Here is a 26,430-nt window from a genome sequence, read left to right on the forward strand (position 1 = left end):
CTGAAGATAAACAGTGAAAGGGGTGTAAATGAAGCCAATTAGAAACATTAGGAATAACTAAAGCTCAGGAGGAGAAGGGGACGACAGAGGATGAGATGGTTGGATGGCATCACCGACTCAAAGGACATGAGTTTGGGTAGGCTCTGGGAGCTGGTGATGGACAGGGAGTCCTGGCGTGCTACAGTTCTTGGGGTCGCAAAGAGTCAGACATGACTGAGTGACTGAACTGAACTGAAGTGAACTGCTGAAAAGCATGTGCAGCTATATGGTACAAGTTAGCTCTTAAAAAATGTATTATAATATCACAAAAAAATGTAAATACTTTTGTTTGATTTTTTAAAAATCTAAAATAAATATATCTATGTCCAAGTCCTTTGGAGACTGTTTTAAAAGTGAAGTAATATTAATATATATAATATGATATAACTCATAGGTGTATTATAACTCACAGGTGTATTAACTCACAGGTTTATTAGTGATTCAAAAATCTTAGTTTTATTTCATTTATAGTCTTTATAAAATAACCTTTATCTTAATAAAATAACCTTTATCTTTTAAAAGGAAACAGGGTATTTAAATATGTGAAGTAAATGTACTTGTTAATATAAAAATTAAACTACAGTTCTAGAACTTGGGAGCCGAAGCACTGAAGGGAGGAGAAGCATTAATATCTCAGTTTACAAAGCTGGGAATCAAGAAATAGTAGGTCCAGTCGAGAGCATAAGAAACGAAGATGTAAATAAAGTGCTTACAAGTACAAAGCTTCGTAACAGAGGATATACAATTAGTGGAATAATGATAAAAGGCGAAGAAGGGGAAAGGTATAATAGAAAGTATAATAATAAATGAAATCCTTATTTTTCCTAATAAGAAGTAAATCAGATCAGTTCAGATCAGATCAGATCAGTTGTTCAGTCGTGTCTGACTCTGCGACCCCATGAATCGCAGCACGCCAGGCCTCCCTGTCCCTCACCAACTTCCTGAGTTCACCCAGACTCATGTCCATCGAGTCAGTGATGCCATCCAGCCATCTCATCCTCTGTCATCCCCTTCTCCTCCTGCCCCCAATCCCTCCCAGCATGAGTCTTTTCCAATGAGTCAACTCTTCGCATGAGGAGGCCAAAGTACTGGAGTTTCAGCTTTAGCATCATTTCTTCCAAAGAAATCCCAGGGCTGATCTCCTTCAGAATGGACTGGTTGGATCTCCTTGCAGTCCAAGGGACTCTCAAGAGTCTTCTCCAACACCACAGTCAAAAGCATCAATTCTTCGGCACTCAGCCTTCTTCATAGTCCAACTCTCACATCCATACATGACCACAGGAAAAACCATAGCCTTGACTAGACGAAGCTTTGTTGGCAAAGTAATGTCTCTGCTTTTGAATATGCTATCTAGGTTGGTCATAACTTTCCTTCCAAGGAGTAAGCATCTAAGAAGTAAATAAATACTATCAAATTTAAGTCAAGAAAAAGCAAAATGCAATACTTACCACTTATTAGCTATTGTGGTTGATGACTTTCCACTTTACACCAGGCACCTTCCCAATTGCTTGGTATGAATTCACTTCCTTTTAGTTCTCACAATGATCCTATAAGAAGGGAAACTGAAGCTCGGAGAGGTGAAGCAATTAACTCAAAGCACACAGCTAGTGCTAGAGCCAGACTCCAAGTCCAGGTTCCTGTCTCCTGGGCACACATTCTCACACTATTGCAGCTCCCAATGTAATAATATCATTTAAAGACATTGATTAACTATCTAAAGAAGAAGGTTTTCCTTGGCAAGGAATGAGCAGAATGCTCTGTACAAATTGATGTGTTCTAACCATATGCACTTTTAGGACTGGATTGTTTTAACTCTAAAACAGCAGAAGTCACTTTATAGCAGTCAGTAACCCACAGGAATGGGGTGGTTTCTAGTGCCACCACCTTAAAGATGATGGAAGAAGCTGAATTAAATGCCAACAAGAAATGTGTGCCTCCTGCTGTGACAACTGTCAGTTAGGAGACATGTCATGTTGATGAAACGTAGTTCTCTAGAAAAGGAGGCATGAAAACAGGGTTAAACCAGAATAATGAGAGTGAACTGTGCTGTGTCTGGCAGCATCTTGCCCACCCACATGTGCAGCCATGGGCTTCCATCCACTCAAAGGAAGGAAGACCCTTGCAGGGGAGGTGAATTCCAGAGACTGGCATCTGGGCTCCTGCAAAGACAAGGATGCTCTTGAAGATGATCAGAGAAGTGGTCATAAGGGAGCACCCACATATACTAATAACAATAAAAGAGAATGATTGCTATGAATGTTTCATTGAGACAGGCTGAGTCTGTGAAAGGCCATGAGTTCATAATAATATTCAAAGGAGAGAACTTTAGAAAAGTGTGGCCAAAAAGAGAGAGACAAAGGTTAAAAACAATGCTAGTGGTTATGCAGGAGACGCAAGATGAAAGAGACATGGGATCGATGCCTGGGCAGGGAGGATCCCCTGGAGAAAGAAATGCTTGTCCACTCCAGTATCTTGCCTGGGAAATCTCATGGACAGAGGAGCTGGGAGGGCTATAGTCCATGAGGCTGCAAAGAGTTGGACACACCTGAGCTGGTATCTTTCTTTTGTTTCTATGGTGCAATGAAGAGTAAATGAAATGGGAAATATTTTGTTGTTAATTGAATTTAATAATAAGAGGAGTCTTGAAGTCTATGGGTATGTTCCTTTCTGTTTATTCACACGAATGTTTATAAAGGATTGAGAAAGAAAGAACCCCTGACATCTGGAGGCTGGCCTGGTGTCACAACAGGGTGCTGCTCTTCTCCCGTTGGATGTAAAGGCTCTCACAGAACTCCAGCCTCACACAGGGTCACCCTGAGAGCAGGAGCGAAGGAGACAGCAAACACCCATCACTGCGCCCCCCAACACCACGCCCCCTCGCCTGGCTGAAAAGCAGGACTGCTCCTTCTTACCAATCACACCTTCAGCCTCGCTCTGCTCTCCCCTCTCCATAGATGAGGTACTGAGAGCCCGTTGGTAGTGCTGCCTCCCATTCTCTGCAGCTCCCAATCTAGAGCAGCCCCATTTCCTTAGAGCTTCCCCTAAATACCCTCACCAAGCTCCAAGCCTAGAATCTTTCTTTCTGCACCTTCCTCTGCGATGTTCACAGCTCTCCCTCAAGAAGAGTAACCATCACCTCGTTTTTAGGGAGTGTGTCTGGTGGCGAAGGCTGGAGGCACCGTCATGTGGATGGGAGAGAAGTCACAAAAGCAGGCCCTCCTTTAAGTAGATGGAAGAGGAGAGCTGGCGGGCTCCCTGCCCCTTTTCTGCCCCAAAGCTGCAGGACTCCAGGAGCCAGGTCAGCCTATTGAAATCATGAAACATGAGAACAGAGTCAAGTAGAAAGAAGAGGAGGCTCAGGCAGAAAGGCTGACTCCTGGATGATGACAAACAATTGTAAATGCGTTGAACACTGGACTCATCCTTCCGTCCTTCCCTCCCATTCTTGGCCTCTTCCTGACCCTCGTGTGGGGCCTCAGATGGGTGTGGATGCTGATAGTGCTTCCAATGCTGGATTCCTATCCAGGGCTTCCTCCTCTGTTAGCCTCTGATTGGTCCCTTTCAGAAGGCTGTTGGTGGGAGATGGGAGGGCCCTGGAGAAGCCTGGCCCTGCCCAGCTGCATGGCCAGTCATGCATCCCTCCCCTCCTCGTGGGCAGACAGATTCTCCCCAACCATCTCCCTCCTGTGCCTGCAGTCACCCTCCCTGGGAAGGGAAAGGGGCGTTAAGAAAGTCCCTGGCCGAGCACCCGGACCCGCCCGACTGCCCCAGCTCCTGTCTTCCTCACACTCTCTGTCTCCACAGGGCCTGCTGCACGAGACTGGCACCTCACTTGGCACAAGCTGCCCCTCCCCACGACATGTGCTTCCCCACTGGCCTCTCCGCGTGATGGGGTTCTTGTCCCTGGAGGTCCAGCTCCAAGCCTCCCTCTGCCACCTTCCCCCAGTTGCTCTCCAGCTTCTCTTGAAGGCTGCACTTTCCTGGTCGTGGTCCCTTTGTGCTCAGTTTCTCCAGGTCTGAGAACCTTCCCGCATCATCAGGGGCCCTGTCTCTGCTGCTCCTCCAGTCCAGGGCCTCTGGGCACCCTCCACCCTCCTGGGCACAGCCTGTTCAAAATATGAGGGGTGGGACCCCTTATGGGGACATGAAACAAGCAGCTTCTCGATGACACAGCACAACCCCAGTTCACCTGTTAAATTAGAAAGATAGAGAGGGGAGAAGGGGAGAGAGAGGAAGAGAATGGAGAAGAAACTAAAGATCCTAATCAATCAATCTTTCAAAAGGATCCAACGTACACCAGAGAGAAAAAACTGAAGGGGCTGAAGGAAGCATTAAAAAGAACATTGATTTGAGAAAGCCTTTCTAAATATACACATTCCACAAGTTATAATGGAAATTCTGACCTACAGGACTCTTAGAAATAAAAATTGCCAAGGATCCCATAAACCAGGTCAGAAAAAACATCTGCATCCACAGGGAAAAGTGGAAATCAGCTTTTAAAAACTTAGTAAGAGAATAGAACAAACAATTCCACAGGAGGTAGCTTGCCCAGGGTCACACAGTTCTCTGTGGGGAGAGAGGAGGCCAAGACCACACCTTTGCACATGGGTACGAGGGTCAGTGGGAATGTGGTTTTAATACCCCAACATTTCTAGGGTTGTCTCTGCCGGTAAAAAACATAGATGTAAGCTCATGCCCCTCCTGTTACACTGTAGAGTTTGGCTTTTTATTTTAACATTGCAACACCAGGATGTATGTGGACTTTGTGCAGTGAGCCCTTCTCACTTCTTCCAGCAGCACCACCTTCCCCACACAGGACCTCCAATCACCCACATCCTGAGCAGAGGGCCTGACAAACACAGGAAGCCAACGCCCTTCGACACCCCGCTTGGTGTCCTGTCCCTCTCCAGGCCGCAGTGTCCCCCAGGGCCTGGCACTGAACTTGGCTTTCAGAGGTAGGGTTTTTCAACAAACCTTGATTCCTTGTAACTGAAAAAAATCCCCTTTCTCCCATCAGCCCCAGCCTAGCACCCTGGGGACAGCTTCAAGATGGCCAGGCCATAGAAGCGCAGGCTCTGACTCCCCTGTCCTCCTCCACCCACTCTGCTGCCTCCAATTTCCCAAAGTACTAAGCACACCCAACACCCGCCTTCCTTCTGGGGTCGATGCTCATGTCTCAGGAGTCCACATCCTGAGCTGAACCCACCTGAGCAGCTGTGGCCCTCCCTCTGCTCTGTTTAGGGGCCCTTGGCTGGGAGGAAGCCCTCAGACACACCTGCCTCCACATCCAGGCTCTGCCCCTGCTTAACCTGCTGCCTCGGCCATGACCTCGCCTCTCTGAGATTCCAGTTTTCATCTTCTGTCAACTAGTGACATCATCCTTTCTCAGACATTCATCCTGAGGATGGGGAGATGGGCAGGGTCCCTCCCCTCTGCTTACCCAGGGGTTTTCCTCTGGCTGAGTGTGAACAAGATCCAGACGTTCTCAGCTGTGCAGATGCAGCCGCCAGCTGTGCATCTCTGCAATGACCACACACACCCTCTGTGCCTAGATATACTCTGGGAAGCAACAGTGAAAGCAAAACCCTCACTTGTTAGTGGTTCAAGTCAAACAAACACCCTGCCCACCAGACCTGCCCTGGGACTATTTCCACCTCCTTAGAGAAAGAAGCCCAGTCCTGAAATTCCACGTCCTTCTTGACACAGTCCACTGAGTCTCAGGCTCCATGAAGGAAGACTTGCCACCAACACACCATGAGTCCCTTGGCAAATCACTCCCCACCCTCTGATTCCATCTTCTCACCCCTCCAACCCCACACTCACCAGCCTGCCTGCCTCGTTCACCTTCTTGCCACCAGCATGAGGTACAATCCTGGGACAGCCCAGCTGCTCAGTGCATACTGGTCACACTCTGCTGCTGAGCGCCACATCCAGGTGGCTTCTAGGATTCACTCACACTTCTAGGTTCTTCTGCCAGGGACACCTGCTGCATCCAACCGGGAGAAATGCTTTCTGCAAAGCCCAAATCGGGCATCACCTCCTCTGAGAAGGCCTCTGTGACCTCACCTGTAGAGGCCACAGTTTCCTATTCTGCTCCCATGGTACCTAGAAGAGGGGCCTAAGGCCACCCCTTAGCCACTCTGTCCATGACCTTCCCCCCATCCCTTTTGATCAGATCCCTCTAGACTTAGCCCTGCTGGCAGGGACAGAACTAGTGCCTTTAGTCCCAATGACCCACATGAGGAGGCCCAGCCTTGGTGGTACTGCCATAAGGTGGATGCAGAAGTTCGTGGGAAGGGCTGAGAGCACGCTGCCCTTTTCTACCTTGGCTTATCTCCACCCAACAACAGATTTTTTTTTCTCTCCAAATGGAAGACTTTTATCAGAAAACCAGTGTCCTGGCGACTCAGGGAAGTCTGCAATGGAGCGCTGGCCCTGTCTCCGTTTGGTTCCTGAGTAAAGAGCCTCTGTAGACGGGGGCAGAGCATGTGGCAGGTGCTGTGCTCGCACCGTCCACACCTTTCCTGTTGAATCTCACTCAGCTCTAGGAGTGCAGGCTCCGTTTCACAGATGAAGAAATGTAGGTCAAGTTCCCACAGTCTGAGAGCCCTGCAGCTGGACTGCTGGTAAACTTCTCGGTTTGCCTCAAGCAGAAGTGGCTGCAGTGGACCTGGATGCACCATGGAGGCCCGCCTGCCCTTCCCTCAGGGCTGCTTCACCCCAGGAAATGTCCCTGGGCCATTATGGTCCCCTCCCCCCAGGTTTTGAGGGAGTGACAGGAGATTATTCCATGAGGATAGCCAACCATAGTTTGTTTTTAAAGCCACTGTTATGTATCTGATGTGTTTTGCAGGTAAGGGAGCTGAGAGGAGGGGAGAGGTGGGGGTGCTCTTCCAGGAACTCAGGGACTTGTGTTTGGTGGGAGAGTGTCAGCAACTCACATCCTGCAAACATCCATTTGACATTCTGTCCCAGTGCTCAGAGCTCAGGCCAGGACACAAGCCCCAGAGCCCAGACACAGAGGAGTCAAGGGGCAAACGGGCAGCTGCCCTGCCCACTGACCTGCACAAGTCTGCCTCTGACTCCACAGGAGCTGCTGGAGCTCGAGGATGCCTCTTCCCCAGAGCTCGGGGTCCTCTGGGGACAGCCAGATCTAGGTGTCACCCCTACAGAAGGGACACAGGGAGAAACAGTGGGAGGCAGGAGCTTTCCTGGAGGGAAAATCCAAGCACAGTCATCCCTCCCGCCAGCTTACTTTAAACCTCAGGCAGAAATTCAGGGGCAGGGAAAGCCTTGTGGGCCTCCCCGGGGGAAAACTGCCAGCATGAGGGTGCCCAGGCCCCACTTCCTAAGTGCCCTCCACCACAGGCTAGCTAGGGACTCCAAGCCAGGATCAGGCTGGGTGGGCTGGGTGTCCCAGGACTCACTTCCCGGCCAGGTAGCCCCTGCATCAGGCCTGGAAGCCAATGATGACATCGGTGATCTTCAGGTCCCGCTCCTCCTCCAGGTTGGCTAGCACGCTAGCCTGGAAGAAAACCTTGCTCTGGCCTATGCAGTACAGGTTGCTCTCGATCTCCAGGACCTTGATGTAGAAGAGGAGAGCTGGCCGCTGATCACATGCCACCCCATCCACCACGGAGTCCTAGAGAAAGACCAAGGCCCTGGATCGGTCTTAACGCTCTGCGCACAGACTTCTCCTGGTGCAGGGAAAGCGCGGTGGAGGGACACCAGGAAGGGGGCACGTGGGGGCCAGCACGGGACAGGTAAGGAGTCAGACTTACAGAGAAACACAGAACCTGGGCCCTGAAGGGATTTACCTGCTGACATCTCTGCCCCGTGCATTACTAACAAAGGTGGCAGTGGATATCGGGGCTATGGTACATTACCCTAGGTAATGAGAGAAAGAGTGTTTCTTTAAACAGGTAGTATAAAGTCTAGAGGGGCTTCAACATACTTAGAAACCTCAGGAGCGAAGCAGGGGAAGCCAAGACAGGGGGGCCAGGTGCAGGATGGCGTGCAAGGGCCACAAGTGGCTTGGGACCAGTGCTGTGACAGGGCAAGTCTCTCATCAACAACTGTCATTGATGAAGAGGCTGGGCCCAGACTGGGTGTAACCCAGCGTCCAAGTGTAACCAATTGTTAGCTACTCTGTGCAAGCAACACAATTTGCTGAGAAGAACCAGCTTTCATCTAAACCAGGACCTCCACAGACTGAGGACATCCCTGTTCAATTAGGTCCACACCCTGGGATCCAGCCTTGGGGGCTGTGCACCAGGTGGTGTGAACATGCGCTCATAGGTGGCCTTGGCCACACCTCGATGGCGAAGTCAGCCTGCAGGGACACCCGGGGCCGGGAGCGGTGGGGGGATGGGTCAGATACAGGGAGCCTTTAAGCACTCATTCCCTTTATCCCAACAATGTCATCTGCAGGGCCCACCCCCAGAAAAACAGCCTCAAAGATGAGGGGGAAACTTCATACACAAATAAGTTCACTGCAGTGTCATTTAAACGGAAGGAAGTTGCAAGAGCCTAAATTCCAACAATATGGTCAGAGCGAACTTAGACATTTGCAAAGTGTTAGCCACTCCGTACTCTTGCCTGGAAAACCCCATAGATGGAGGAGCCTGGTAGGCTGCAGTCCGTGGGGTGGCGAAGAGTCGGACACGACTGAGCGACTTCACTTTCACTTTTCACTTTCATGCATTGGAGAAGGAAATGGCAACCCACTCCAGTATTCTTGCCTGGAGAATCCCAGGGATGGGGAGCCTGGCAGGCTGCCGTCTGTGGGGTCGCACAGAGTCGGACACGACTGAAGCGACTTAGCAGCAGCAACAGCAGCAGTCATTCAGTTGTGTTCAAGTCTTTGTGAAGCCATGGACTGTAGCTCGCAAGATTCCTCTGTCCATGAAATTCTCCAGGCAAGAATCCAGGAGTGGGTTGCCATTCCCTTCTCCAGGAAGTCTTCCTGACCCAGGGATATGAACTCGGGTCTCCCACATTGCAAGCAGATTCATTAGGGTCAGGCTACCAGGCAAAGACCTTTTTAAAATATAGGGATGAACTGAAGTATGTACAGAAGAAACGACAAGATTTTTGAGGTTTGCTTCTAAAAACATAGCTGCACTGTAGGGAGATGGCCAATAACCTTACTGGGCGAACTATTTCACTTCTCTATGTTTTACCCCATTTTCTGAATCTGAACCGTTAGTTGTAGTGTTTTCATAATGAAATATACAGCTTCTTTAATTATCAGGTTAAAGAATGGTTGGGCATAACACGTCTGCTGTCTTTCAAAAACAATGTCCCTATCTTTGGAGGGAGGGCTCTGCCCAGACTCAGCGGTCATCACCGGTATGAGGTCCAGGACAGCACCCTTTGAAAAAGAACAACTTAATATGACCTTCCAGGCATTTTTGAGAGATGGGAGCAGGATCTTAAAGATGCCCAGCACCAAGGCATGAGAGAAACATGAAATTGTCCACAGAGGCTCTGCCTGGAGGCACTCAGCCCCTGGGTGGCAGGCACATGTTTGCAGCATACATCGCTGCCCACCTCTCCCCACAGGGGACAGGACAGCAGGTGGGGACAGACAGCTGCATGGTCTGGGCTCCCAGAGGGGTGCGTACTCTGCACTGGGCCCAGGATGAGCTGTGTAACAGAAACACCACATGCTTGCTTCACTTCCTCCTGGAACAGAACACCCTGCGTTCTCCCGACCAATCAGCTCAACATGGATCAGGGAGAAGGCTCAAGGCACCAAGAAGGCCCACCCAGGATGGCCCTCCCCAGGCAGGGGCCTCAGCCACTCTCCTGGTCCCTGGGCCCTGCTTCCTCCTGCTCTCCATTGGGGTGACAAGCGCCTGCTCTCAGAGGTGCAGTGAGGTCCTGATTAGGACCCAGGTGACAGTGCTGACACAGCGATGGCCCAGCCCAGGCTGCACAGGGGAGAATTTCCCGCAGGAGAGAGGAACAGGGAGTGGGATCCCAGTGAAGACTGGTATCAGGAGAGCAATGTTCCTGGGGGCCGGGGTTTCACTGCACCTCCCTGTTGCCTGCACATATATGATATACATGCAGAAGACTGAGAAAGGAGCCCGATGGACCAGGACATGCTCTGGCATTGCACTGGGGCCCTTCACCCTTGACATCACTGCAAGATGCAGCAGGTGGAGGGGATTCGTGTTTGTCTCCAGCTGGGGAAGTGGGCGGTGCACTTACTGTCATGTGTGGGGTGATTGGACCCAGAACAGCGTGAGGAGAGTCATGTCTGTTGGTCTGGGAAGAGGGCACGTGTGCATCCAGGAAGCACTCAATCTGGAGCCTCTCTACCTGAGACTTTCCCCCAGGGTTCAGGTCCCCATTACTCATTCATCTTCCCCATCCTTCAGCCTGACCTATTGGTCCAAGAATATAGTCCTCAGACCCAAGCTCCTCTGTCTCCTGGGAACCTGACACTGAGATGCCAGGGCCTTGGACCTAAGCTCCCTGCTGGAAGGGGCCTCTGGGGATAGACTGTGAGCTCCTGCAGGGGGACCTGCCCTACTTTCTGTCCTTTCTGAATTGTGCAAGTTTGGGGGCTTCTTTCCATCCTCTGACCTGGCCTGCATCCCTCCAGTGCACGCTCTTCTGTGCTCAGTTAGCCAAACTCAGTTTCTGTATTCAGAACCACAGGGGTCTCACCTGACACAGGGGTCACTGTGGAATTGCATCATCTGCACATTGAGCTGAATGGGGTCCAGCTCTAAGGGTTCATGGGGACGTGGGGATGGACACTGAATGCTTCTGTATCCAGTGCCTGGAACCCTGCCCAGGAGAAGTCTGTGCAGGATTTGAATTCCCCAGGAACTTACAAAGAATTAAAGAAGGAATGAAACTCATGATTCGGGGATCAGACAGATGCTGGCCATGACTGCTGACATCTTCAGGAAGGAATGGAAGGGCCGATTGAAGTCTCAGGGAAACACAGGCTGAGAGGGAGTCAGAGGCACTGAGGAAAGTCTTCTGAGGGAGATTTGGACAAAAGTGTGGAGAAGGCTCTGCAGCACGTGGGGATGGACTTAGGAGACGTCCTGGAATCATTTCCAGGTTCCAGGTCTCTGGCTTCCTGCCCTGGGCTCCAGGTTTGGGAGCCAGTTAGGAGCTCACATGCTCCACACATGGAAACACAGAGAGTTGGTGCCCCATGGAGCAGGCCCGTGGAGGTAAGAGCAACACCCAGATGCTCCCCTTTCCTCCCTGGAGACGAGGAGCATGAGGCATCCCATGAAGGCTCCTCAGAAGATCCAGGCAGGTGCAATCCCAGATGGGTGACCAGATCAGAACATGGCCTTGGATGGACTTTCACTTCCTTCCTGCCCACTTTACACAGCCCTCAGTCCTGCCCCTGGTGATGGAGTGGGCCTGGCAACCATCTCTGCCCTTGGGAGACCACAGGCTCCAGCAAGCTAGGCTGCAGGGAGGCTTTCAGCATCTGTGCTCAGAGTCATGGGCAGCCGTGGAGGAGGTGAAGTAGGTAGGGCTAAGATAATATTCTTAAAGTCATTCTAGCCCCGGTGGGGAATAGACAGGTGAGGCGGGGCACTGCCCCAAGGTAGACATAAGAAGACCGTTCTGGAAGCTCGTGCAGGAGTCCTGGCGAAACGTGAAGGCAGCCTGGGAGAGGCGTGTGCTGTCTCTCCCTGCCCCTCTGTTTACGGCTGACCCCCAACTCACACCTGCACACAAGCCCTCTGCTCTCAGTCACCCTCAGGTGCCCCGTGTCCATCCTGGTCCCCGGGGCTGGAGGAGGAGCATCCCCGTGCTCAGCCCAAGTCAGACGACACGGGCTCCCCCGGGCGTCCCATTGGGCCTGGGTGTTCCAGGGTCTGAGGGAAACGACTGGCTGGGAGCCCAGTGGGCAGGGAGGAGGAGCCATGGAGGACGTGCTCCCTGAGACTCTGCGAGACAGGCTCACGGGGAAGGACCTCAGGCATCTGGACCCAGGTGAGCCCATCAGTCAACACAAGGAAGCCTCAGTGAATCAGTGCTATTTATTGAAATAAAGTCTAGAGAACACAAGGTGAGGAGATCCGGTGTTAGTCGTCAGTTGGGTCAGGCTCTTCTTGACCTTATGGACTGTAGCCTGCCAGACTCTTTTCTCCATGGACTATTTCCAGGCAAAAATATTGGAGTGGATTGCCATTTCCTTCTCCAGGGATCTTCCCAACCCAGGAATCGAACACACGTCTCCTGTATTGGCAGGGGGATTCTTTACCACTGAGTCACCTGGGAAGCCCGTGGAAAAACATGGAGTTTCCTTAAAAAACTAAATATAGAGTTATCGTATGAGTCAGCACTTCTGGAAACGACAAAAGCTCTAATTCAAAAAGTAACACGCACTCCAATGTTCATAGCAGCACTATTTATAATAGCATGGAAGCAACCTAAGTGTCCATCAACAGAGAAAAAAGATGCGAAATAACTGGAATAGTACCCAGCCATAAGAGAATAAAATAATGCTGTTTTCAGCTGCTTGGATTGACATAGAGATTATTATAAATGAATTAAATCAGTCAGAGCAAGACAAATATTATATGATCTCAATTATATGTTGAATCCAAAAAGGAGCACAAATGAACTTATCTACAAAACAGAAACAGACTCACAGACAAAGAAAACAAACTTTTGGTACAAAATAGGAAAGGAAAGAAAGGGTAAATAGGAATATGTGATTAACAGGTACACATCACCCTACATAAAATAGATGAACAATAAGGATTTACTGTATAGCACACAAAACCGCATGTATAATCAATACATTTGGCTGTACAGCAGAAACCCACACAACACTGTAAGTCAACTACACTTCGAAAAAAACAAACAAACAAAAGAAGTCCCTGCCTAATTAATAAAAACCTGCTGGAATCAAAGGTGAGCTGATGCTGGAGTCATAGGGCTAGAGAACACTACCAGGGGAAGACTCTTCTCGCTGGGACATCACACCCTGAGGAGGGCGATAGAGGAGCCCTGGCTACTTCTCCTGGATCCCAACACTCCTCACTCTGACTTTCTCTCATTTTCAACCCTTTTGTATTCCTGGCCTTCCACAGCTAGTTCCACCTGCCTTTGCCTTTATTCTACCCCCAGTGTGTTCTTTAGTCCAAAATAAGTGGTTTATCTCCTCCCCTCACTCTTTAGCCCCCCTTCTCCCTTAGTCCTAGCTCCAGGCTCTTACTTTGCCCTCATCTGCCTCCTGCATCCATCCCTCCCTTGCTGTGCTCAGCTCCAGAAATGCCAAATTCCTAATACCCAGGACCATCAATGCTGTCTCCCTCCTTTAATCCTCTAACAAGCTGCCTCTGAGACACCCAGAAAATGTTCCAGGTCCTGCACTCCTCTGGGGTTGATGGAATCGAGCCCTCCTGCCAGATTCTCATGGATCTCAGTGACAAACTCCAGTGTGCTTTCCAACTCCTGGGCCTTCTGCCTCAGCTTTTCAGCTGACTCTGCCTTTGCTCCATCATGTAAATGTATTGACTCTTTGACCAGGAAGCCCACATCTATCACAAGGCCAATACTTGACATGACTATGCCAGCGATACGGGCTCCTTTGGCCATTGTAAAAGCCATGCCGCCAAAAGTTTTTGGCACCTGAAAGCTGCCACGAATGAAGGTTTTCCCATTGGTTATGAAGAACTTGACTTGGGCTGTTAAGGCAGGGCTGCCTTTGATCACCTTGATGAATTGGCCGATATTCCCAATGATTTTTAGGAAATAGATGAATAATTTCTTTGCAAGATTAATATGAACTTTCCTTTCATTGAGTATATCCTCGATTACCTTCCATCTCTCCCTGTGACGGGACAGCAGTTGAATGGTTTCGGTTTCTGCTGACGACGTGTTTACTTTTTCCACGATAATGGTGGACACATTGGTCACAGTAGCCGCTATGCCCAGCCCTAACCCAGTGGCGAAGAGAGGCAGAGTGGCCCCCATTGTCAGAGGTGCCAGAGCCAGGCCAACGATGCTCAGGATGCCAGACACAGCGCCAGTGGAGTGGGCCACCACATTGGAAATCGTGCAGTCCTTGTGTACCTTGTCAACGTTGTCTGCAAAAGCATGGATCTTTTCTGTGGCTTTCTTCAGGTCCTGTTTCATCACAGCAATCTCCTCCAAAAGCCTCTTTCCATCCAGCTGGTCTTGTTGGAGTGTGTCTGGGTCATTTACACTCAAGTTTGTTTTCAGCCTGTTCAGATACTCATATACTGCATTTGCCTCCTCCCTGTAATAATGAAGGTCAAGGAATTAAGACAGTTTGTTTGTCTGTAAAAACAGGCTGGGAAGGTTGTATTCTGTTTTATTGGAGCAGAAAACCCTTCACTCGTGGACCTTAGTGTGTAGTGAGGAGCCAATCTGCTCCTAGCCCTAGATTCTGGGAAGTCGTCTCTAAGCCCCTAGAATATTCTGGCTGATAGGAGTGTCCTCATCTCCTTGGGCCTTTGGCCACTGGACAAACAGAAAAGGTGACTTTCGTGATGGGGCCTCTGGGTCACGTGGTATCAGTTCTGACCTCTGGAGGAGCTGGACTCCAGGGCATTAGTCTGACTGCCGGGAAGAGCTGGAGACCACAAGTTAGGATAGTTTGTTTTTAAGTGGGTGAGATTCCCTGGCAGACAGAGCCCTGTGTGTCCTGCCACACACTGAATCCAAGGCTGGAAAGCATCCTGAGGACACGGAAGCTTTGTGTGTGGAACCCGCCTAGACTTGCCCCGTGGCTGAAACTGCATCCTTTCCCGTAATAAACCATAACCGGGATGACGACATCTTCAGTGAGCTCGGAGAATCCTTCTAGGGAATTCTCAAACCCGATGGTGATTATGGGAACCCCCTAACGTGCTACTGGTGTTAAATGTAAGGACAGTCCTGGGGACTGTGTGCTCAGATTTTGCAGGTTGGCTAACTCTGCATACTTATAAAAAAAAAAAACAAACCCACCAAAAGTCAGAGGTAGAAGGCACCTTAAAGATCATTTTGCCTGGCATCTGCTCTCTTCCAAGGCTTGTGCCCTTGATCTTTCCATTGAATAGTCACTGGGTCCATCCACTTCCCCACCTGACAGGGAAGCAGGAGATGTGCTGTGAGCCCTGGTTCCCTGGGACTCTCCAGCTCACCTCACTGACTCCTGACCCATCACCCAGCATCCTTGGCCTCTCGGATGTTGCATGTCAGCTGGTAAGCGTGCCTGCACCCCAAGGCCATGTGCACCTTTATAGACCCTCTCCAAGACTCGAGAGACTCGAGGAATCACGCATCTGAATTGTTAGTCCTGAAGAGACCGACACTTGCACAGCTGGTGGTGGAACTGTTCTCCTCCTCAGTGGGGATGCATGAGGCTCCTCAGAATCCCTCAAATGACACGCAATCGCAGCCACTCACTGTGACCCTGGAGGGCTCACTGAGCCACACTGCTTTCCCACTGTCAGGGCCGCTCCACGTGGACTAGAAGAGGGTCCCAGATGGAGAGAGAACCCAGGTCCCAGGCAGGGTGTGGAGGACATGACCACCCAGGGCCCTCTAGCCCACATGAGGGGATCCCATCAGGGAAGAAAGAAATGTCCCCCCTCCCACTCCCGGAACCTCTGCTAGGGTCACAGACCCTTCACTTCTGTGTCCTCGGGGCCCACTCTCCTCACTCTAGTTCTGGTCCTGTTGCCCAACCCTGCCTACTCGTCCTCCAATCTGGACCCTCTGCTCTACCCTGACCCTGGGTCTCACCCTGGTCTAGGCCTCCCTGGGCCTTTGGACGAGATGATTGCATTTGCTTCCCCACCTCTGACCTGCAGTTCATCTGAGGCCATCACCATAGTCTATCAGATAGAATTGCTATTCCCACTGGACACACAGATCTGGGGCTCCAAGACATAAGCCCAGAGCCCCACAGCTGGGCAGGACTAGAGCCAGGACCCCACCAGCTCCACCCAGTTCCTCTCTCGCCTCTCTGTCATATGGACCAGCTGGATCTTGCAGGGTTGGTACAGTTCCTAAGTCGGGGAAGACTCTAGTCAGAATCCCCGGCAACACAAAAGGATGTTGGAAGGATTTACTGACTTGATCAAAAGTGAGCCCTGCTTTGTCCTCCTCTCTAGGAAAAAGATCTTTGGCCCCTATCTCTTCCCAAGAAGTTTTTTTTAAAGTTAATATTAATTGAGCACCTACTCTGTGTCAGCCATCATGCAAAGCACCTTGCATGCATGATCTCAGTTGTCTGCACAATAAAACTGAACAGATGAAGAAACTAAGGCAGAGAGTAGTTCAGTCACACGTCCAAGGTCACATAACCTGCCCCTGTAGCAGGTTTCATCTCTTCACCACACGAGGCCATTCACTGCCACCAAATGCCATAAAGGAAACACTGCTATTGGGATCTTGAGAAGGAACATCCTTGACTCCAACTACAGGATGCTGCCTGGAGGAGGTGTCCCTGCCAGGAGGAACCTAGCCTGGGGCAGAGGGATCTGAGTCACATTCTTGGTAAACCCATGCATGTTACCTGGGTATATTGGCCTTAACCACAAATATCTTCCAGTTTCGGAGTAAGACCGTCAGTTTCTTTTCTGTGACCTGGGAATGTTCAACAACAACTTGAAAAACAGTTTCACTCTCTAGGTGAAAAAAAAAAAAGAATAAAATTAGAAGAATTTGTGGTGGAATATAAATGGCATTCAGTAGCTTGCTCCTTGGAAGAAAAAGTTATGACCAACCTAGATAGCATATTCAAAAGCTGAGATATTACTTTGCCAACAAAGGTCTGTCTAGTCAAAGCCATGGTTTTCCAGTAGTCATATATGGACGTGAGAGTTGGACTATAAAGAAAGCTGAGCACCAAAGAATTGATGCTTTTGAACTATAGTATTGGAGAAGACTCTTGAGAGTCCCTTGGACAGCAAGGAGATCCAACCAGTCCATCCTAAAGGAAATCAGTCCTGATTATTCACTGGAAGTGTTGATGCTGAGGCTGAAACTCCAATGCTTTGGCTACCTGATGCGAAGTACTGACTCATTTGAAAAGACCCTAACGGTGGGAAAGATTGAAGGCGGGAGGAGAAGGGGAAAACAGAGGATGAGATGGACATGAGTTTGAGTAAACTCTGTGAGTTGGTGATGGACAGTGAGGCCTGACATGCTACAGTCCATGGGTTGCAAAGATTGGACACGACTGAGCGCCTGAACTGAACTGAACTGAAAGGGTTTAAGGTCCATCTTCCTGACCAAAGGTCCCTGGTATTATGGGTGGAACATATGTGTCCCCTCTGCCCCAGTTCATATGTTAAAGCTCTGACCACCCCTCCCTGAGGACTGAGGTGGCACAGTCCTGACCTGAGTTCAATTCAGGGTCCCCTAACCCTTGTGGAGTGGCTGAGGTGGAGGGGGTGGCAGGGCGAGAACTGAAGGAAACAGCCTCTGTGGTGACACCCCAGGGTCTGGGAGCACAAGGAGGCTTGGAGCAAGGGAGAGGGCAGGAGAAGCTCCAGGGATGTTGTGGGACCTCCCCTCCTTCTCCCGCCTGACCTTGGGGATCCCTATCAGCTGTCCCCCTCACCGCGGGCTGTCTTGGCCTCACTTCTGAGTCCCTTGCTGGATGGCAGTGGAGGAGGAAGTAGACACCGTGCTCTGGTGCCCTGAGGAGAGGGCTGGGATTGAGGCTGTACGGATAGAACCTCGAACACAGGGGGCTCCCCTGGCCTCTCTGGAGGACTCCGGAATGCTTAGCCACCCCCTTCTTGGTTTTTGATTCCTTTGTGGGTTGTCTCAGCCTGGAGGCACCACCCTCAATTCTGGATCACAAGTGGAAACCAGCCAGACAAGAGACAGCTGACTACCTGAGCAGTAAAAGAGGTCTATCGAGACCATGATGGCAGCAGCAGGGTCTCGGGGATGTCCCTTCGGCTCACCGGTCCAAGTCAGGCTGGAAGGAGGTGTGGCTTCACCCTTGGGGAAGAGAAAACAGACTGCAGGCTAGATCACGGGCTAGATCACGAGTGACCAGCGGCTGCAGGGAACAGCGAGGGGGAGGCCTCTGGTGGGTTCCCCTGGGACGGCCACCAATGCCATCAGGGACTTGACCCTCTGCGTTTCCCTGTCCCCTGGGCTCTGCTGGCTGTTAGTAAAGAAAAGTCACTCACCTCCTACAGCTCCTTCCAAGCTGAGTCAGAGTCCTGCTCTCCTGTTGGGGCACAGGGAGAAGGTAATCAGACAGGAGACAGCCATCTGTGAGGTTATAGGAGCAGTAAAACCAGAGACAGAACACATAGAAAGGAGCATAGAAAGGAATACTCTGGGAACTATGTGAGGTCGGGACACCTGTGTCACTAATTGGTAGTAACTACTATTGATTCAGTGTCTGTGATGTGCAGGCTCCTGAAACTCACCTAAACATGGGTCAGCCCAAGACTCCATGCTGGTGCAGAGTCTGGACTTGAACCCAAGTCTTTCTGATTCAAATAGCAGGTTAATGATAACTATGCTGTACTCTCAACAATATACAAACATACTTACCTGGGGATATATGTTAATTGGTAAATGACTCTTTTTATTCCAAAATGATGTCTTGCTCCCTGTGCCTGAATCTCTGCCTTGATAAAGTTTCTGGTGCTGCAGCTCCCACAGCCCACATCCTCCTTCCTTCTGCACGAGCTTTTCTCCCACAGACCCCTCCCTGCAGCCCTGCCCTGGGCAGCTGAGGACCTGGATGGTGCCCAGTCCTCTCTGCGGTCCTCCCCTGACTGTGGCACTTTGGGGTGTTTCTAATTGTCTGTGTAAATAATAGTGTAAAGAACACTCTTCTTGTATGAAACTTTGCCTGTACTTGAGACTGTGTCCTTAAGCTGTTTCTGGAAGTAGAATGATTTGGTCAGGGCTCTAAACATTTTAAATATTTTCATACCTAGAGTCACTCTGTTGTGCCAAAAAATTGCACCAATTGATTACAGTTATATTCATATATGACGGTGTCAATTCTTTTAATCTTGCCAATTCTCAGAAGTTTCTACTTCAAAACAGATCTTTATTGAGAGACAATTTTTTAATTCTGTTTGGGATTACATTGTCTTGGTAGATGATGGAAGAAAGCAAATGTTGATTACATTCAGCAGTATTGTAAGAAGACAAAAGTGCATTTATCAGCTCCTCCTCTGAGACCTGGCTGAAATGATAGGAAACGTGCTTACATTTGTAATAATGGCTACTGATAGGAGGCGTCTCTGTGCTTGTGGTCTTCGTTCTGTACGGATAGTTGATCTAAGACTTCACTGAATATAATTTGGATTATTCCAGTAACCCCTGAGATATGTACACCAACTCCCCTCCTGTTTTCATAGATGTTATGTGACTTGCCCAAGGTCAGAAATCTTGTCCATGACAGACTAGGTTTCAACCCACTTACTGGGCTCAAGAGCCCATATCTCGCCTCTCAGTGCTCTGCTGCTAATATAAAGCCAGGAATGTGGGCAACAGGAGCCCAGAGTCTTCAGCAATAGTTTGAAGACTGAGTGGATGAAGAAGTGACTGCTGAATAAAGAGGAGTGGAGGAAAGAAATGGAGAGAAGGTGTACAGGCTAGAGGAATGCTTGCTTAGAGCAAAATGAGAGTGACACAGAAGGAGAAAGCAGGGGATAGTCCCAGCAACCCACATCCCATCACATATTCACCCAACTCCACACCAGACGGAGGAATATCTTAATTCAGAGACTCCAGAAAAAATATTTCTGTATTCTGGAATTTAGGGGTCCTCAGGCAAGCACTCTACAGGGCAGCTTACCAGTCAACTCTACTCCCTCTTAAATATGAATGGGTCATCCAGGATTAGATACATGGAAACGATGACAATGTGGAAAAGATGACTTAGACTAACAGATGAGAAATGACACCAGAAGAGATGGTTGGACAATTCTGAAGGAAGAAAATAATTTTTAAAACTTGAACCCAGGTCGTTAAGTCAATTAGAAAGGATTTTTATTCATAAAATGAGATGCACTGAGAAGTGGGAAAAATTGAAACAGACAAAAAAAAATCTTGGAAATTAATAAGTGTTTACCAAATAAGTCTAAAAAAGATTGGAAAAGAAGGTCAAAAAAAGCTTCTAGAAATTCTTTTAAAATGACAGAAGAAATGGAGCTAAATGGAGAATAGAAACGCTGCTATTCACAATCGTTCCTTGGCAAGTTACTTGAGAGTGAGATGCAAAGGGAAAGAAATGTGTGTGTGTGTGTGTGTGTGTGTGTGTGTGTGATGATGCAAAGGATAACCAAGAGAAAGAAAGATTCCTGAATGTGATCCAGGAATCAGGAACATCAACCCAGAGAGAAGGGAATCCAAGGATCACAGCTGGGCACATGGCAGATCTAGAGAGAAACCAGTTCAGAATGGGGTAAAAAGTCCAGAGTCTGTGGGGACAGGGGACTCGGTATCGTATGAGGCACTTGTGCAAAGAAATGGAGGAAATTTGAAGATAGACAGTGCAAGGGGTGAAAACAAAGGCAATTCGAAACATCAGAAAAAACTGAAGCTATGCCAAAATGTATGTGCAAATACATAGTATTAATACAAGTTACTCAAGAGAAAATATTTAAAACATCACAAAAATGTAAATTCTCTTCTTTGACTTTTAACTTTTAGAGCAAAGCATTTAAATATGAGAGCTTAATTTATTTGCTGTCAATCAATATAAACATTAAATCACACTTCTAGAAGTTGGGAGCTGAAGCACTGAAGGGAGAAAGAGAAGGTCTCATTTTACACAGTGGGGAATCAAGAAACACCAGTTGAACCTGAGGGCCTAAGAAACAATGGCACAAATAAAGTGCATATAACCACAAAGTTTTCTAAGAGAAGATGTAAGATTAGTGATATAATGATATTAGGAGAAAATAGGGACGGATATAAGAAAAAGTATAAGAATAACTGAAAACATTATCTTCCCTGGTAAGAAGTAAGTAAAGAGTATCAGACTTTTTAAATTAGGAAAAGAAAAATATGATACTTAATGTTTATTAGCTATTGTGGTTGACGACTTCCCACTTTGCACCAGACAGCATTCTAAGTGCTTCTCAAGCATTCACTTATTTTTACTTCTCTCAATGACCCTGTAAGTAAGGATGTTATCTAAGGATATTGCTTAATTAACTAAAGAAAAAGCAAACAACTGAAAGTGATTTTTACTACGAACGGTGTGCAGAACCCTCTGTATAAACGGATTTGTTTTCAACATATGCATTTAGCATTTTGGATGTTTTTAATTTTATAAAAGCAGAAGTCACTTCATAGTAGTTAGTAACCCATGAGAATGGGTTGATTTCTGGCGCCACCACATAAACTGGTGGAAGCAATTGGATTGAGAGACAATAAGAAGTAAGCCGACACCCGATGTGACAACTGTCAGGGCGGCAGACATGTGTGTGATGATGAAGCCAAGCTCTCAGGAAAAGAGGGATGACCATACACGTGAACCGGGACAATCACAGTTCCCTGTGGCCTTAAACAGATCCATCATCTAGCAGCACCTTGCCCACAAACACGTGCACCCATGGGCTTCTGCCCACTCAAAGGAAGCGAGACTCCTTGAAGGGGAGGTCCGTTCCACAGGTCGGCATCTATATCCACAGGTTGGCAACTATACACCCCCAAAGGCAAAGATTCTCTCGGAAATGTTCAGAGCAGCATTTAGAAGGGGCACCCACATAAAATGAGCTTCCCTGGTGGCTCAGATGGTAAAGAATCTGCTTGCAGTGTGAGAGACCTGGGTTCGAGCCCTGGGAAGATCCCCTGGAGAAGGAATGGCTACCCACTCCAGTATTCCGGTCTAGAGAATTCCATGGACAGAGGAGTCAGGCTCCTCTGACAGGCCATGGGATCACAAAGAGTCAGACCCGACTGAGCAACTTTAATGTAACTCACATATAATAATGCTGCTGATGATGGAAAGTGAATACTATGATCATGTTTCATTGGGCCAAGTTGAGTCTGAGAAAGGCCATGAGTTCATAACAATTCAATGAGAAGAGTTTATATCAAGTGTGGCTAAGAAGGGAGACATAAAGCTTACAAAAGGTAGCTATGCTGCAAAGAGGAGTAAGTGTACTGGGAAATATTTCACTGTTTATTGAATTTAATAATAAGAGGAGTCTTAAAATCAATGGATATATTCCCTTTTGTCTATTTACGTGACCATTATAAAGGACTGAGAAGGAAAGAATACCCCTGACATCCCAAGGCTGGCCTGGTATCACAATAGGGTGATGCTCTTCTCCCGTTGGATGTAAAGGCTCTCACAGAACTCCAGCCTCACACAGGGTCACCCTGAGAGCAGGCGCGAAGGAGACAGCAAACACCCATCACTGCGTCCCATCAACACCACACCCCCTCCCTTGGATGAAAAGTATGACTGCTCCTTCTTTACCAGTCACACCTTTATGCTCACTCTGGTCTCCCCTCTCCAAAGATGAGTTACCAAGACTCCCATTGATAGAAGTGCCCCTCATTTTCTGTGTCACCTAAGCTAGAGTGGACCCATTTCCTTAGTGAGTGAGAGAAAGTCTCTCAGTCATGTTCAACTCTTTGCAACCCCACGGACTATAGAGTCCATGGCATTCTCTAGGCCAGAGTACTGCAGTGGGTAGCCTTTCCCTTCTCCAGGGAATCTTTCCAACCCAGGAATCAAACTGGGGTCTCCTGCATTGCAGGCAGATTCTTTACCAACTGATTTATCAGGGAAGCCCCCATTTCCTTACAGCCTCCCCCAAATCCCCTCACCTGAGCTCCCATCCTAGAATCTTTCTATCACCTTCTCTCTGTGATGCCTGGGGTTGTCCTTCAGGAAGAGTAACTTGTTCACTATGGAGTGTGCCTGATGGTGGAGGCTGGAGGCACTGTTTATGTGCATGGGAGAGAATTCACACAGGCAGGTCTACCTTGAAGCAGGTGGGAGAAGAGAGCTGGCTGGTCCTGCGCCACCCTCTCTGCCTGGAAGCTGCATGACCCAGGAGCCAGGGCAGCCAAATGACATCATGAAACACGAGGACCAAGAGCCAAGGCAGAGAGAAGAGGAGGGCTTGGGCAGAAAGGGCTGGATCCTGGGTGATGCCAAAACTTTGTAAATGCATCTGAACCCTCGACCTCATCCTTCCATCCTTCCCTCCCATTCTTGGCCTGGTCCTGACCCTTGTCTGGGGCCTCAGATGGGTGTGGATGCTGATAGTGCTTCCTCTGCTGGATTCCTATCCAGGGCTTCCTCCTCTGTGAGCCTCTGATTGGTCCCTTTCTGGAAAGGCTGTTGGTGGAGAGGGGAGGACCCTGGAGAAGCCTGTCCCTGCCCAGCTGCATGGCCAGTCATGCATCCCTTCCCTCCTCGTGGGCAGACAGATTCTCCCCAACCATCTCCCTCCTATGCCTGCAGTCACCCTCCCTGGGAAGGGAAAGGGGCGTTAAGAAAGTCCCTAGCCGAGCACCCGGACCCTCCCGATTCCCCAGCTCCTGTCTTCCTCATATTCTCTGTATCCACAGGGCCTGCTGCTCGAGCCTGACACCTGACTTGGCACAGGCTGCCCCTCCCACGACATGCTCTTCCCCACTGGCCTCACCGCCTGATGGGGTACTTGTCCCTGGCAGCCCAGCTCCAAGCCTCCCTCTGCCACCTTCCCCCAGTTGCTCTCCAGCTCCTCTTGAAGGCCGCACTTTCCTGGTCATGGTCCCTTTTTGCTCAGTTTCTCCAGGTCTGAGAACCCTCCCGCATCATCAGAGGCCCTGTCTCTTCTCTGCTGCTCCTCCTGTCCAGGGCCTCTGGACACCCTCCTCCCTCCTGGGCGCAGCCTGGCCAAAATATGAGGGGTGGGACCCCTTATGGGGACATGAAACAAGCAGCCTCTCGGTGACACAGCACAACCCCAGTTCCCCCTGTTAAAATTAGAAAGGGAGGGAGGGGAGAAGGGGAGAAAGAGGAAGAGAATGGAGAAGAAACTAAAGATCCTAATCAATCAATCTTTCAAATGGATCCAACGTGCACCAGAGAGAAGAAACTGAAGGGACTGAAGGAAGCATTAAAAATAACATTGATTTGAGAAAACCTTTCTAAATACACACATTCCACAAGATATAATGGAAATTCTGACCTACTGAACTCTTGGAAATTAATATTGCCAAGGATCCCATAAACCAGGTCAGAAAAAACATCTGCACCCACAGAGAAAATGGAAATCAGCTTTAAAAAACTTAGTAAGAGAATAGAACAAACAATTCCCCAGAAGGGAGCTTGCCCAGAGTCACATAGCTCGCTGTGGGCAGAGAGGAGGCCAAGTCCAGGCCTTTGGACATGGGTGCAAGGGCAGGGTGGGAATGTGGTTTTAATTCCCCAACGTTTCTAGGGTTGTCTCTGCCGGTAAAAAACATAGATCTAAGCTCATGCCCCTCCTGTTATACTGATGTGTGTAGAGTTCGGCTTTTTATCTTAACATTGCAACAGCGGGATGTATGTGGACCTTGTGCAGTGAGCCCTTCTCACATCTTCCAGCAGCGCCACCTTCCCCACACAGGACCTCCCATCACCCACATCCTGAGCAGAGGGCCTGGCAAACACAGGAAGCCAACGCCCTTTGACTCCCCACTTGGTTTCCTGTCTATTTCCAGGCCGCAATGTCCCCCAGGGCCTGGCACTGAGCCTGGCTCTCAGAGGCAAGGTTTTTCAACAAACCTTGATTCCTTGTAACTGAAAAAAATCCCCTTTCCCCCATCAGCCCCAGCCTAGCACCCTGGGGACAGCTTTAAGGTGGCCAGGCCATAGGAGGGGAGGCGCTGACTCCCCTGTCCTCCTCTACCCTCTCTGCTTCCTCCAATTTCCCAAAGTACTAAGCACACCCAACACCCACCTTCCTTCTGGGGTCGCCGCTCATGTCTCAGGAGTCCACACCCTGAGCTGAGCCCACCTGAGCAGCTGTGGCCCTCCCTCTGCTCTGTTTAGGGGCCCTCGGCTGGGAGGAAGTCCTCAGACACACCTGCCTCCACATCCAGGCTCTGCCCCTGCTTAACCTGCTGCCTCGGCCATGACCTCACCTCTCTGCGCTTCCAGTTTCCATCTTCTGTCAACTAGTGACATCATCGTTTCTCAGACATTCATCCTGAGGATGGGGAGATGGGCAGGGTCCCTCCCCTCTGCTTACCCATGGGCTTTCCTCTGGCTGAGTGTGAACAAGATCCAGACGTTCTCAGCTGTGCAGATGCAGCCGCCAGCTGTGCATCTCTGCAATGACCATACACACCCTCTGTGCCTAGATATACTCTGGGAAGCAAAAGTGAAAGCAAAACCCTCACTTGTTAGTGGTTCAAGTCAAACAAACACCCTGCCCACCAGGCCCCGCCCTGGGACTATTTCCACCTCCTTAGAGAAAGAAGCCCAGTCCTGACATTCCACATCCTTCTTGACACAGTCCACTCGGTCTCAGGTCCATGAACAAAGACCTGCCACCAACACACCGTGAGTCCCTTGGCAAATCACTCCCCACCCTCTGATTCCATCTTCTCACCCCTCCAACCCCACACTCACCAGCCTGCCTGCCTCGTTCACCTTCGTGCCACCAGCATGAGGTACAGTCCTGGAACAGCCCAGCTGCTCAGTGCATACTGCTCACACTCTGCTGCTGAGGGCCAGGTCCAGGTGGCTTCTAGGATTCACTCACACTTCTAGGTTCTTCTGCCAGGGAAACCTGCTGCATCCAACTGGGAGAAATGCTTTCTGCAAAGCCCAAATCTGGCACCACCTCCTCTGAGAAGCCCTCCGTGACCTCGCCTTAGAGTCCACTGTTTCCTGTTTTCCTCCCATGGTACCTAGAAGAGGGGCCTAAGGCCACCCCTCAGACACTCTGTCCATGCGCTTCCCCCCATCCCTTTTGATCAGATCCCTCTAGACTTAGCCCTGCTGGCAGAGACGGAACTAGTGCATTTAGTCCACATGAGGAGGCCCAGCCTTGGTGGTCACTGCCATAAGGTGGATGCAGAAGTTCGTGGGAAGGGCTGAGAGCACGCTGCCTTTTTCTATCTCGGCTTATCTCCACCTGACAACAGATTTTTTTCTCTCCAAATGGAGAACTTTTATCAGAAAACCAGTGTCCTGGCGACTCAGAGAGGTCTGCAATGGAGAGCTGGCCCTGTCTCCCTTTGGTTTCTGAGCAAAGATCCTCTGTGGACGGGGGCTGAACGTGTGGCAGGCGCTGTGATCGCACCGTCCACGCCTTTCCTGTTGAATCTCACTCAGCTCTAGGAACGCTGGCTCCGTTTCACAGATGAAGAAATGCAGGTCAAGTTCCCATAGTCTGAGAGTCCTGCAGCTGGACTGCTGGTGAACTTCTCGGTTTGCCTCAAGCAGAAGTG

General features: G+C 49.5%; 2 protein-coding genes across 18 annotated transcripts in view; both read right to left on the reverse strand.

The window, feature by feature from the left end:
* Positions 1-26,230, reverse strand: part of LOC123332143 (apolipoprotein L3) — a 41,280-nt gene extending 15,050 nt beyond the window's left edge. For 2 of the 15 annotated variants that reach the window (XM_045165340.1, XR_006640929.1), the window contains exons 1-3: positions 5,863-7,091; positions 5,480-5,598; positions 1,488-3,343 (exon numbers count right to left, since the gene is read on the reverse strand). Coding sequence is in view for 1 of the 15 variants with exons in the window: in XM_044937675.2 (XP_044793610.2) it covers positions 5,480-5,598; positions 7,102-7,205; positions 7,467-7,515 (272 nt within the window). In the remaining 14 variants the exon portion in view is untranslated. The other 13 variants (XM_045165345.1, XM_044937677.2, XM_045165343.1 and 10 more) reach the window with 11 other exon arrangements.
* On the reverse strand, positions 12,050-25,340 carry LOC123332137 (apolipoprotein L3). Of its 3 annotated transcripts, none has more exons than XM_045165353.1 (5): positions 25,224-25,340; positions 18,201-18,241; positions 17,898-18,006; positions 16,568-16,679; positions 12,050-14,299 (listed from the first exon to the last, which is right to left on the reverse strand). In XM_045165353.1, exons 3-5 carry the CDS (start codon positions 17,926-17,928, stop codon positions 13,363-13,365), a joined length of 1,080 nt encoding a protein of 359 aa, XP_045021288.1. In that variant the 5' UTR covers positions 17,929-18,006; positions 18,201-18,241; positions 25,224-25,340; the 3' UTR covers positions 12,050-13,362. The 3 variants fall into 3 exon arrangements, with proteins under 3 accessions (XP_045021288.1, XP_045021289.1, XP_045021290.1); XM_045165354.1 differs by lacking the exon at positions 25,224-25,340 and adding an exon at positions 25,117-25,199; XM_045165355.1 differs by lacking the exons at positions 17,898-18,006; positions 18,201-18,241; positions 25,224-25,340 and adding an exon at positions 15,013-15,129.
* Positions 26,231-26,430: the final 200 nt, after the last annotated feature.

Source organism: Bubalus bubalis, chromosome 4, assembly GCF_019923935.1.
Source record: "Bubalus bubalis isolate 160015118507 breed Murrah chromosome 4, NDDB_SH_1, whole genome shotgun sequence".
Lineage (NCBI taxonomy): Eukaryota > Metazoa > Chordata > Mammalia > Artiodactyla > Bovidae > Bubalus > Bubalus bubalis.